The sequence below is a fragment of the Onychomys torridus genome, chromosome 5 (assembly GCF_903995425.1).
Source record: "Onychomys torridus chromosome 5, mOncTor1.1, whole genome shotgun sequence".
Classification (NCBI taxonomy): Eukaryota; Metazoa; Chordata; class Mammalia; order Rodentia; family Cricetidae; genus Onychomys; species Onychomys torridus.
In genome coordinates, this window is record NC_050447.1 from 281,537 (window position 1) to 295,222 (window position 13,686).

Below are 13,686 nucleotides of genomic sequence, written 5' to 3' on the forward strand. Positions count from 1 at the left end.
TTTTCATCTTGATAAAGAAGCATCCCAGAGGTTACTATGTCATCCTCAGGCTTTGCCAAGTACTTTGTTCAATTAGCACAAAACTATGAAGCCCCCAGAAGGGGCAGGCAATGAACAGGGTAGAGAAGGAATTTATTCTTTGTCAAGTAAAGTGAAACCAATAGGAATATCCCATGATTAATGAGAATACTGTGATTTTTTGCTATTTCACACTCCAAACAGTCAAGGGAAGAGGCAAAGAGATTTTTAAACAGACAAGACAGAGTGCAATTCAAAAAGAAATAGAGCTAAGAAATAAAGACAAAAGTAGCAGCCTCACTACCAAATGTCTCTCCCATTTGAATTTGGCCATGGTGTGGAAGAACTTTAAAAACCAAGTAATATTCAGGAAGACATTTGGGCAGGTGCTTTTTGGGCAGGTCTAACATCTGTGCTAATGTGATATTTCTCTCATGTATGCACACTCAAATACATATATCAGGCTCATGACTAGACCTTAGACAGTCTTATATCCTTTAAAGTAATGATGACAGCTCAATAATATTTAAAAAGAATGTCTGGGGAAATGACTCAGTGGGCAAGAGCACCTGCTATGTAAAAAAGAGGACTTAAGTTTTAATCCTCAGCACCCACTTAAAAAGCCAGGCACTGAGGGACAGAGAGACAGATGCTGAGAGCTCACTGGCCAGATATCCTAACAGAAAAGCAAGTTTCAATAAAAAAGGGACCCTTTCTTAAGGCAATAAAGTGGAAAAAGATAGAAAATACCTGATGTCCTGCTGTGAACTCCATGCATAGGTGTGTCTATTTGCACTCATAGGTACCTCACACATTTATGAAAATAAGAAACTAAGCAGACTACAAGAGCAACATTATAAATCTAGTCTTACATACATTCTTAAAGTAATAATCCATAGTACTAGTGACAGCAAAAGCCATAGAACATTTCAAACACTCCAAAACCAATAGCCTTTACTACTGTCTTCCAGGCTTTCTCAGCAATCAAAGCATCATTTATTGAGAGAGAGAGAGAGAGAGAGAGAGAGAGAGAGAGAGAGAGAGAGAGAGAGAGAGAAAGAAAGAAGAAGAAGGAGGAGGAGGAGGAGAAGGAAGAGAAGGAGGAGGAGGAAGAAGGTTAAAATGCACATCTCCATATAAGTATATCAACACTTGGGAACTGGAATGGGAGGATCAAGTGGGGAGGGAAAAGGGGAATGAAAGATACAGTAAAAATCAAAGGACATTTGAAGGGTAGTATGGGAACCCAAAACAGAAGAAGCTTCCTCAAATACATTAAGCCAAAGAAAGAGGAAGACAGAGCCCTGACTGGCCATATCTTCTCACCAAATAGAGTCCAGTACCAGGAATGGGTTACATCTAACTGTGCTATTGATTAAAGGGGCCACATGGGTACCCCCATACAACCCAGACATTGTCAAGACTATAGGTTGCTCTTCACAAACTGACAACTAGACCCTACTGAACACTTACACAACTCATTGAACATGGAGAATCTGAGCTAGTGTCTACATAGAGGCTTCACCCCCGTGGACAATCATCTTTGGTGCAGGAAAGTATATTGCACACTATCCAATAAGAACTGTAAACACCTACCCAGCTACAAACCATTTGATCTACAATGGTGTTCTGCCTTCAAATAATGTTAGTACAAAGCTTGTGGGAATAATCAATCTAATCTATATCTGATTTGACTTAAGGCCACTCAATGAGATGGAACACATACCTGATACTGCTTGGGTGACCAAGAACTTGAGACTAGATAGCCCAGGGACTGAGAATAAAATCAAATACTACTGTTAACAACAAAATGACTCATAATGACATTCTGCTATACTCATAGATCAGTACCTTACTTGGCTATCATCAGAGAAACTTCCCCTTGCAGCAGATGGGAACAAATAGAGACCCACAGCAAGACAATACACAAGAGAGTGAGAGACCTTGGAACTCTCAGCCCTAAATGGGATGTCACTATCAAATCCATCCCATCAGGGTTCAGAGAACCCTGCAGAAGAGGACGGGGAGAGAATGTAAGAGCCAGAGGGGAAGGAGGGAGGGAGGGAGGGAGGAAGGGAGGGAGGACACCAAGGAAACAAGGTCCTCTAAATCAACAGAATGGACTTGCATATGAACTCACAGAGACTGAGGCAGCATGCACATAGCCTGCATAGGGTCTGGAACAGATAGAGTGCTTGAGCTGAAAAGTGAAGTGGGCACATGCCCCATCCCATCCCTAACCCAGCTGCTATCTCTTTAATTGATAAACACTTGTAAATAAAAATTTTGTTTTCTCCAAGGGAGTTAAGGGTAGGCCTCATGGCCAGCACTAGAGGGCCAACAGTATACAAACTCAATGTAGGTTTCTTTTCTCAAGATGTTGTGTCAGGGCTATTTATCTGTTTGTTTGTTTTTTATTTATTTTTAAATTTTACTTATTATGGCTTCCAGTTTTGTGTTTTTATAGAATTCCTGAGTATGTGAACAATTGGGTCTCTGCATCTCTGTTTCTTGAGCCTTTTCTTGTGCTCTTTTCCTTCTGTTTATTTGTATTATCCTATTCCAATATGTTGTTTTATCTTATTGTATTATATTTTATTTCATTATTATCCCTTAGAATTTTGTTTGCTTTCTAATGGAGATGGTAAGGAGGGGCAGGGATCTGGATGAAAGGGCAGTTGGGAAGGAATAGGTAGTAGACAGAGGGGAAAATGTAATCAGAATATATTATATATTTGAGAAATAATTTTTCTATAAAAGGAAAATAAAATTTTAAAATATACACAGTAAAAAGGTATATCAACACTTGATCATCTACATAAAAATATAGATAGCTGCCGGGCGGTGGTGGTGCACGCCTTTAATCCTAGCACTCAAGAGGTAGAGGCAGGTGGATATCTGTGAGTTCGAGGCCAGCCTGGTCTACAAAGCGAGTTCCAGGAAAGGTGCAAAGCTACACAGCAAAACCCTGTCTCGAAAAAAAATAAATAAATAAAAATAAAAAAATATATAGATAGCTAATTATTTGCTGACTACAAAGTCTCCTAAACTGGGTTTTCCTATGAACATGTATCCAATCTCTTCAATTCCTAAGGAAATGCAAAATTCAGTTTTATTTTAACTAGTTTAAAATGACAGTAGAGTTGACTTTCATGTTTGTGATTTCTTATTGGTATTATCCTTAAGCTCATATCCATGGCATGGTTCAGTGGTAGCCTGCTTTCCTGGCATATGCACCGCCCTAAGTTCAAACTCCAGGACCACATTAAAAACAAACAAACAAACAAACACTGACTGAGAAGATGGCTGAGTGAATTAATCTGCTTGACTTCCAAGCATGGGTACCTGAGTTCAACCTCTGCCATTTAAAGTGGAAAGAGAGAACAAATGCTCAAAATTTGTACTGACCTCTATATGTACACTATGACATGTGCATCTGTGGACACACACACACACACACACACACACACACACACACACACAGAGAGAGGCAATAAATAAAATACCTTTAAAAAATCAGCATGGTTGTCTTGTTAACTCCTACCTTTGAACTTATGGAACACGGCCCATAGCTCTGCAATGTCAGTTGCAAAGGTAATGTCAGTGTCTAGGACAATGACTCTCTCCAGGTTGGCAGGTAGAGTCTTGGTCAGAACCAGCTTCATCAGGCCATAAATCCCAGAGTAATGTTTGTTGGGGATCCAGGACACTTCAGACTAGACAGGACAGAACAGTGAGAAAGAGATTTGGGATGGGGGGGGGGGGAGAGAGAGAGAGAGAGAGAGAGAGAGAGAGAGAGAGAGAGAGAGAGAATGAGTTGGTAAAATAAGAAAAAGAAAAAAAAATCACCACATAGATTCTTTGCTTAAACATTATAAACCATGATGAGACAGAAATAAAATCTAATTTCACAAACCTGTTAAATAAATAAATAAATTTTCTTTAAAGATCTGTTCATTTTGTTTTGCTACATCAAGTTTTTCTGGGAATAAAAATGTATTTGAATCAAGACAGGCCTAAAAATACTAGTTGTGAGGTAATTATTAAATGCAAATTCTATGCTGAGATTTGGAAAACAGACTTTTTTATTATTAGAGAAATTATATGGTTGACTGAAGAAACTAAGTATGTGAAAACAAAACAACAGAAAACCAAACAACCAAAAAAAAAATCCCTTAGTACCTCATTGTTCATAGGTAGAATTATGACTTTAATTCATTAAACTTATGTGCCATTAAAGATCACTAAACCTCATGGTATTTTTAATGCTTATGCTTATATCTACTTTAAAGTTATAATGAGATCAGTTGGTACCGGTGCCTCCTTTTCATCCTCATGGAAATGAGGGCCCAGTGAGAATCTGTATAATGCTGGTCATCTAAAAGTAGAGGAGAATACAGATTTCCATGAAAAACCTAAGGGCTGTAGTGCTCAGATGACAGGAATAGCAGTGTCTCCTAAGTGAGTGGCGTCAGCTGCAAGCACACACTTTCATAGTACTTGCGACCAAAATGCTGAGGCCCATACACAGCCTCAGTGCGATAAAAATCATCATCTATGTAGGTCATTTGTGAAGACCATTGTGAGAAGAAAGGCATGGGGCATATATGTGGAGGGATTCCATGGAACTCATGGTCTACATTTTAATTTCAACAGATTAACACTTAGTATACACCATCAAATTGGAGCAACCACCTCAGAATTCCAAACAATACTCATCTCTTTTGTCCTTATAAGTTCATTTAGAAGACACTGGTCTTTAAGAAAGTAAGTGAGTTGGATGTGGGTGGTTCTCATATATAATCATAGAACCTGGGAGGCAAAGACATGAGAACTTTTGATAGATGAAGGCTAGTCTGGGCTACGAAGTGAGAGCCTTATCTCATTGCTGCTCTATTCACAATAGCTATGAAATTGAAACAACCCAAATGCCCTTCAGCCGACAGATGGTTAATGAAAATGTGGTACATATAAAGAAAATGAAATGATAAAATATGAAGGTAAATTGATGGAACTAGGAAAACATATACTAGGTAAGTAACCCAAACCCAGAAAAACAAATGTTGCATGTTCTTTGACACCTGAGGCTCCTAGCTCCAAGTCTTCAAAGGTGACTATATAACTTGGACCAACTGCAGAAATCAGGAAAGTAAAAAGAGACAAGTAGTGGAAAGCGAGAGAGGGGAATAGCAAGGCATAATCATAGTGTTGACTGGGGGCAGAAATTATACCTTGGTCAGAGTAAAGCATAATACCTTACCAATCACAGGGCAAAATGCAAAGTTGGGTCAGATGAATGGAAAGCACTAAAGGAGAACAGTGACCATCCAACCAAAACCCTACTCTTGAGCAGGCATGTTGTAAACCTGTAGTTAGAATCAGCTGGAGGAGGATCTGGGAAGATAGCTCACTGAGTACGGTATTTGCTGAGCAGTCATCATGAGGACCTGAGTTTCCATCATAATAAACAACATAAAAGGTGCACATCTCTAATTCCAGTGCTGGGAAGAGGGAACCACAGAGACAAATGGATCACTGGACCTCACTGAACAGCCAGCCTAATAAGGTTCCCATAGCACATTCTTCAAAAAGTAAGGTGGAGAGCAATTGAGGAAGACACCTCACATCAACTTCTGGCTTCCAAATGCACGCACACACATGTTCACAACCACACACCTAAACCAAGAATCTGCGAAAGGACAGTCCTAGGTTTTTTGTTGTTGTTGTTGCCCCCCTCCCCGTGTTTGGATCATCATAACCTAACCCATCCTTCCCTGGAAGTAGCTATCATCTTAAAATCTAAGACCTCAGTAAGCAATTCTCTCCAATGGGCTTTATAAAACTTTTCCTCCTGTAAGCTCAGGCCTTTGGAACTCAGCTCCATTTCTTTCCTCCCCAGAGAATCTGTCTGAACTGAAGCCTGGAAATCAAAACTCCATGCTGCATAGCTGTGCTATTTAATCAGACCTTTGATTAACCTATCCATTTATTTTGGTAACCACAAAAGTAGAAGAGCTTGGCAAAGACTAAGAGCCACAGTGTTGGGTTAAGCCATTTAATTAGATTGCCTTGACTCTGAGTTTTATTTTTAACACAGATGTGGGACACTTGGATGCATTGCAAAACTATGAGACTACAGGAATAAATTAATCTCCACATGAACCCAGTCCTGAATGTCACCCCAAGTCCCAAGATTAGTACATAATCAATTAAGTCCAAGTTTTCAATTAAATGTAAAAGAGGCATGTGAATGAGTTTCTATTTAGGAAGAAAACCCCAGGAAAGGATAGAAAATGAAAGAATCGTTGGGGGAAAGAATGTGAGAAATGGGAAGCAAATACATTTATTATAATCAGCTCATCCCAGGACCTGCATGGCTTCTACTGTTCATCTCATCTTCCCTTTCTTTGTATTTTTCCTTCTTTGAAAGCTATTATCACATAAGGAGGCACCTCCTCTCTGCCTCAGGCTGAACTGGAGCTCCTGAAGAGAGCTATCCCATTCTCCCATGCACAGCACAATAACACACTGTGTTTCATTTTCCATGTCTGTCTCTTGCATTTGACTGAAACTCCCTGAGGCTGGGAAAATGTCCTTTTCACTCTGGGAGTAATCCACATGGTCAATGCTCAAGAATAGCTTGATGAATGTACATAATCTTAGTTTTGCCTGTGTCAGTGATCAGACTCTACCTTCAACATCTACTTTCACTTAGAGCAGAGATGCCAATAACTGGAAAATGTAAGGCTTCTAGGGTGGAGTATCAAATACAATAGCACATTCTATTGGAGGAGATTCTGTGGTGAGGGTCACCTGTGTGACTTTTCTCGTCTGTCTCTTAGGACATTCACAAAGGTGTTGATTTTCTTCCTCTCTAGCAACAAGCTCCAATACAACAAGGGTTCTTAAGTCATGGGGTCCATGGTGAAAAGAACATCATGGGTAAAAGAAGGAAGTTAAGCCTATGTAATCACTCACCCCAAAACATCCAACAGAAGCAGAGTACCTATTGGAATCTTTCCCCACAGTAATCTTTCCCCACAGTAGCTAATATGCCAAAGGGACCACATGATTAAAAAGATAATAAAGATGAAGTCAGCCTCATTGTAATGGACAGAATAGTATTCTTGTGGTGACTGTTATTAATTCTAAGCAGCATGGTTGAGGCTTTAATTAGCAACAGTGTAATTGCACCCAACATTACAATATACTACACATACATAAAGAGGCAGGAATGATCAGAGCTTACAAGTCCCTTCTCCAGTGGGGGATGAGGACATTGGTAGTTTGGAACTCACTTTGCTGAAGTTCTGATATAATGTTATTCATTGGGAACTAAATGGAGTTTCCACAAAGCTCAGTAGGTGACTCTTGAATATACTGAACATTTGGAAACCGTGTAAAACTAACCTAGAAAACCTGACCTAGTACTGCTGATTCATCTCCAAAAGTGACTAATTGTAACCTAAGGAATGAAGGACAGTGGTGTGCCAGCCATGATGCCAAGTTTCTGGACTTCGATAGATAATACAGAGGTAAGTGGGAAGTCTGTAATCTTTCCCTCATCACTATGGAAATATTTACTCCTGAAAAAAATAAGTTCCTTACCCATATGAGCATTTTATGTAAATTAAAAAAATCACATTGATCCTCAAACAAAGAATGGACAAAGAAAATGTGGTAAATTTACACAATGGAGTATTATTCAGCTATTAGAAAAAAACATGACATTAGGAAAGTTTCAGGCAAGTAGATGAAACTAGAAAAAAAAAAATCATCCCAACCAAGGCAACCCAGACCCAGACAGGTAAGTATGATATGTATTCACTTGTACCTGGATATTAACTGTTAAGAAAAGGATAATCATGATACAATTCCATAGATCCAGAGAAGTTAGATAAAGGGGTGTGGGGTGGGGGCACATGGATATCCCTGGGGAAGGGAAATAGAACAGATTTTGTGGGTGGACTGAGGGTGGGTGGGGATTGGAACAGTAGGGATCAAGTTGAGAGGGAGGGACAGAGGGAAACAGTACAGGGAAAGACACTAGAATAGTTTGGTATTTAGGGGACAATTTGGAAACTTTCAGACCTTTGAGGGTGAGCTGAGCGAGACCCCTGGTAATGGATGATATGGAGTCAGAACCAGCCATCTTCAGGAGCCAGGCTGGGCTCCCACTGGTGGTAATGGGATACCAACCAAGAAAAAAAAATAATACCCACAAACTGTCCTGTCTGCAAGATGCACTAGGGAAGTGGTGGGTGGATCAGAGCTTGTGGGAATGGTCAATCAATGATTGGTCTAACTTGGGGCCCAAGCCACTACAGGGAGGATGGTTGAGAGACCTAGGGTAGAACCAAACACAACTAACAAAAAAAGAAAGGAAGGAAGGAAGAAAGGAAGGAAGGAGAGAAAAAGAAAAGAAAGGAAAATAGGAAAGAAAGGAGGAAAGGCAGAAAGAAAAAGAAATAGGGAAAAAAGTCAATGAAATTAATCCTAATGATATATTGCTATACTCATAGATCAGTGCCTAACACAATCATCACAAGAGAGGCTTCTTCCAGCACCTGATGGGAGCAGATACAGATACCTACATAGACAACCACAGACAAATATTGGGCAGAGCTCGGTTACATGCCCCACCCCCAGCAGAAGAATTGGAGGAATAATTATAGGAGCCAGAGGGAAGCCAGAAAACACAGCCCACAGAATCAACTAAGCAGGGCTCATAGGGGCTGACAACAGAGATTAAAGTGGTAACCACAGAGCCTGCATTGATCTGCACTAGGCCCTCTGAATATATGCTGTGGTTGTTTAGCTTGGGGTTTTTGTTGGACTCCTAGAAGTGGGAGTGGGGGTGTCTCTGACTCTTTTGGCTGCTCATGCGACACTTTTCCTCCCACAGGGTTTGATATGAAGGTTTTGTGGACAATGTTATTGTATCTTGTTATGCTGTGTTCGCTTGATATTACTGGGAGGCTTGCTCTTCTCTGAAGGGAAACAGGAGCAATGAATCTGGGGGATAGATGAGGTAAGGGGACTTGGAGGACAGGAGGAGGAGAGGCTATGGTTGGGATATATTGTATGAGAGAAGAATTAAGAAAAATAAAAAATAATTACCTTGACACATTTTTTTAATAATTAAAAGTCATTGTAGTGAGGAATGTTTCAAAAATCATTCATGTTGTGGGTGGTTGTTCTGGCAACCACACTGCATGTGTAAAACAGTCTGAAAAAGAATGGGGGGCATGCAGTCATAGGGTAGGCGCTCCGACAGAGGCTGGAGAGGAGGGTCATGACATGAGCACCAGCTTGGGAGTCCTCTGAGATGAATTCCAAATTTGCCAGAGTGCTCTGCACAGCCACTCTGGCAAAGTCATCTTCTTAGACTCATGACCTGACTCACAAAACAGGGAAAACTAAGGGATAGACATGTTGCACCAGGTTCAGAGAAGCATTAGATCAGGAAGAACCAAAGTGCCCAGCAGAATGTGTGCCACAGGTATGGGCCAAGGATGAACTTTTAAAATACCTACCAACACAGTCTGCAGAGTAGCTGGCCTTGAGTCCAGTCATAGTTAACAAGATGGTCTCTTTGGGGAAGTGGCTAGAACTTCATGTACATCAGTTTATTTCAACTGTTAGGTGATGAGAATGCTTACAGCACACCATCTCCAGAGTATGAACATTCTCTGGGTACTTCCCTTCCTCCTAACCACAATGAGAGAGCAACAGAAGGGGCAAGACCCATATTTTCTAAATAGCTATCTGTATGTGTGGGTGTTTATCTTGTCATTAAAAAGGAACTTTTGGAAGCTAGGTAAATAGCTTACTCTTAGAGCTATACATATAAGTACATATGAGGGCTCAGTTTAACTGCTGAGAACCCTTGTAAAAAAGCCCAATTGGATGACACACATCATGAGGCAGAGGCAAGATTCCCTGAGGCTCAGACAGCTCCAAGGTTAATGGGAGACTCTCAAAAAGTAAGGTGGAAAGAGACTGAGGAAGACCTTTAAAGTAGACTTCTGCCCTCCCCTGACACATGCACATACTCCTGCATACACACATATATACACAAGCATTTTGGGAACACCTAATGAGTCCCTGGTGCTAAGGAGGAGCCAGAGGCCAAGATCAAAGGTCTAGAATCAGTGGTCTAGAAACATACATACCCATAGTGCATTGTGTCACCTACCAGAAGCACCAACAGCTATTTATCATCTCACATGATTTTTGCATGCCAGATTTTAGTAATATATTTGCCATATGGATTCCTTCTATGCATAAGAAAGCAGTGTAATCTCTAGTCATCATTCTGATTTTGGGCCAAAAGATGTGATCTTGTCACACAGTGATCTATCTTATACAGTGTGCTCCCCTCACACTGGATGTTAACAGAAAGACTCTGTTCCTCAGCACATGAGTGAACGCAGAGGCTGCACAAGTGTCAATATGGCAGCTGGCTTTCCCAGAGTGAAGAGTCCAAGAGAGGAGAAGGAAGCCAGCATGTCTCCTAGAGTAGCAGGCCTCAGAAACAGCATGGTGCTATTTCTTCATTCTCTCTCCAGCCACAAAGGTACTGTTTGGAAAGGGACTAGACAAAGGAATGGATACTAGATACTAGAGAATTTACTAGGAGCCACATTGGAAATAAGCTCCCACATCTGTAATTACAGAATACAACAAACTGCACTGGGATAAATGTTAAGTGTGTGCACAGCAGCCATCTGGTAGAAAGGCAATTAAAAGGGAGGGGCAGGAAAGGAGGGGGACACAATCAGATGGAAATGTCTGGAGGAGATAGACTTTCAATTTGGTCTGCAAAAGTGTGTTATAAGTGGAGTTTTTCAAATAGCTGAAAGAAAAAATATAGAAGAGGTGCCATTAGTGAAGGCCCAAAATATAAACAGATAGCCAAGCATGTGTACACACATGATCCACATCTGACTATATGTGTTTGTGTAAAATAAGTAGTCTGACACATTTCTAATATTTATGATTATGTATGTGTACATATATGTGAATGTGTATCACAGTGTGCTTATGAATGCCAAAGGAGAACTTGTGAAGGCAGTTTCATTCCTTCTTTATGTGCCTTGGCCTGTTAAGTCAGCCATAGCCCAGGTCTGCTTAGGGGTTGGAAGTGATGGTGGCAGGGCGGGGGGCATGTGGAAAGGGCAAAGGTTGAAAAGCATGTATGCTCTACTAAAGAGTGTGGGGCAATGCCTTAGACAGAGTGGGAGAATAAAAGGGTTTTTACTAGCAGATTAGTCCAATCTCACCTGTGCTTTAGGAATGCATGATTTACAGAGGTTAAAGTAGCAGAAGGCAATAGCAGAGCATCAGAAGGGCCATGAGGGATTATTTATCTGGAGGAAGTATACCAAAAAATTCAGATTCCTGGGATCATCCTAGATTCATTAGGTATGGGGTAGGGCTCAAGGGTCTGGAGTTTTCTGTCAGCATTTGCAGGCCATTCTAAACTCCCAAGCTTGTAATGTGAGTAACACTAAACAATGGATACCCAAAGGAAGCACTTTTCTACGTCTTCTTGGCTGTTCTGCTCACAGTGGCTCCCAATTAGCTCAGTGCCCAGAACAGATCATAGACAGCTCTGTACCACAGTGTCCACTGAAAACTGATAACTGTCTGGAAGTACAGTTGGAGATCTTTGTAGAAATTAGTAAAAGACTGTGTTGAGACAACCTCGGAAGTTGTTCCCACATCTCTTGTGACATTTGAAATCCTGTTTCAATGTAAGTAGCTAAAGATTTGGTGAGGTTCTTAAAAACTGACACCAATGGCAATGCTGAATTTTATGGCTCACATCTCCCAACATCACAATCTTAGAAAGAAACTTTGCAGAACCTCAAAGCTGGTCTTTATAGGTGATAAAACATCAAGGGAGACTTATTTAACGTGAAATCAAAGCCTAACATAAGACTTTCTGGATTCCACGTAAAAAGCCACAGAAACCTACTAGCAAACCACCTCCTATGAATATAAGTCACCCTCGAAGGACAGAGACTCGGTGAGCCAAGAGAAACATGATCTCAGACCTACTTCCAGGAGGAGATTGCCCCTCCTGTCTGTGCAGGGTCCTTTCCTTTCATCCCATCACAGTCTCAGAAGCATCTTCTGTTTATATCTGGGGAGCTGAGGGGATTGGCCACTGAAGCATTCACTGACTGCTTGCTTGCATATGCTTCAGCACTTCACACTGTGAAACATAGCTCGGCTCAGCACCCAGAGTTCTGATTTGTGAACTAGACTGTTGTAGCCATTTAATTTCCTAAAACATTGCTGCCTTCTCAATTAGTAGATTTTTCAATGCAATGAGGAGAAAATTACATTAGCTCCTGCATTGTGTGAATTTAATATTTTTACAAGTTGAAGTTCTTAGTACAGTGCCAGTATTCATTTATAGATGTATACTTAAAAAAGGGCTGTTCAAAGAGAGCACTCTGCAAACAGTTTCAAAGTGAAACAATGCAGCAACATAAACAATGCTGGCTCAAAGGACTAGGATTCAGCTCAGCTGGTAGAATACTTGCCTAGCACACAAGAAGCTCTAGGCTTAATACTATCCAGCACCACACCTACCAGATGTGTACGGTGGTACATTCCTGCAATACCAGCATTGGGGAAGTAGAGGCAGGAAGACCCAAAGTTCAAGGAAAATCTCAGTCATACAATGAGTGTAAGGCCAGCCTAGGCTACAAGAGACCCTACCTAAAAACAAACAAATGTCCAAAGAAATAAATCCACTGCTTACTGAGTACCTTCCCTATCACTGAGTTATGGATTGTCAAACGAGATTTATTCATGCATTCAACCAATATTCGAGTGACTTTTAAGTATGAGGCTCTGGGATTCTGCTTTAAGAGAGAGGTGACAGAGACCTAGGAGTATTTTAGGAGATGATGGCTCACCTGGAGTGGGTATGGGGCTTTTAAGACATACTACTAGTTCTAATTCAGGCACACAGTTTTTGACCAGTCTACACATCAGAGCTTGTTTTAATTCTAAGAGAGTAGATGTCTGAGTGGAAAGACCAGACATGACATGTGGTCGGGATACAAGAATATAGCCAACAGAGAAAATACACGGGTTAAATTGCCTGTGCCACTGTGAACTTTATCTTGTACTTATATTTAATTTTCTAAAATAGTGCTGCCTACTGAGCAAATAAAGTGTATTAATATGTATGTGATTATGTGTACTCCTGGTACATACACACATTTTTAAAATTATACTTAACTCTTACTATGAATGAAGATAATAGTCCGGTAATAAATGCAATAAAAAAGGAAAATAAGGCCTTTGTTTCTCTGTTACTGTCAATGTACCCTATCACAACATTCTTAACAAGAGCACATTATGCTTTGTATGGAGGTAGAAAAAAAATCAGTCATTTTAATGGTTTGATACTAAAATCTTATAGCGGAAGTTAATGGTTGAATTAGTGAGAAAACAAACTCCTTGTCAGAGATGAAATCATTTCAAAAAGAAGCTGAGAACTGACCTCTGTTAGATCACACCACACCAACTTAGCCTCAGACAGGGAGGTGAGGGGACGAAAACACACCAAAGTTACAGCACAGGATTACACAGTACAGCTTGCCATTTTGTATTTAATCACAAGGAAGCTTCACAAGAAAACAT

At 40.5% G+C, this 13,686-nt stretch overlaps 1 protein-coding gene across 3 annotated transcripts in view; it reads right to left on the reverse strand.

Annotated features, from left to right (window-relative positions):
• Large1 (LARGE xylosyl- and glucuronyltransferase 1) overlaps positions 1-13,686 on the reverse strand; it is a 506,337-nt gene that overhangs the window by 221,916 nt on the left and 270,735 nt on the right. For all 3 annotated transcript variants that reach the window (XM_036187421.1, XM_036187422.1, XM_036187423.1), the window contains one exon: positions 3,563-3,734. In XM_036187421.1, coding sequence (XP_036043314.1) covers positions 3,563-3,734 — 172 coding nt within the window. The remainder of the gene's footprint in view (positions 1-3,562; positions 3,735-13,686) is intronic.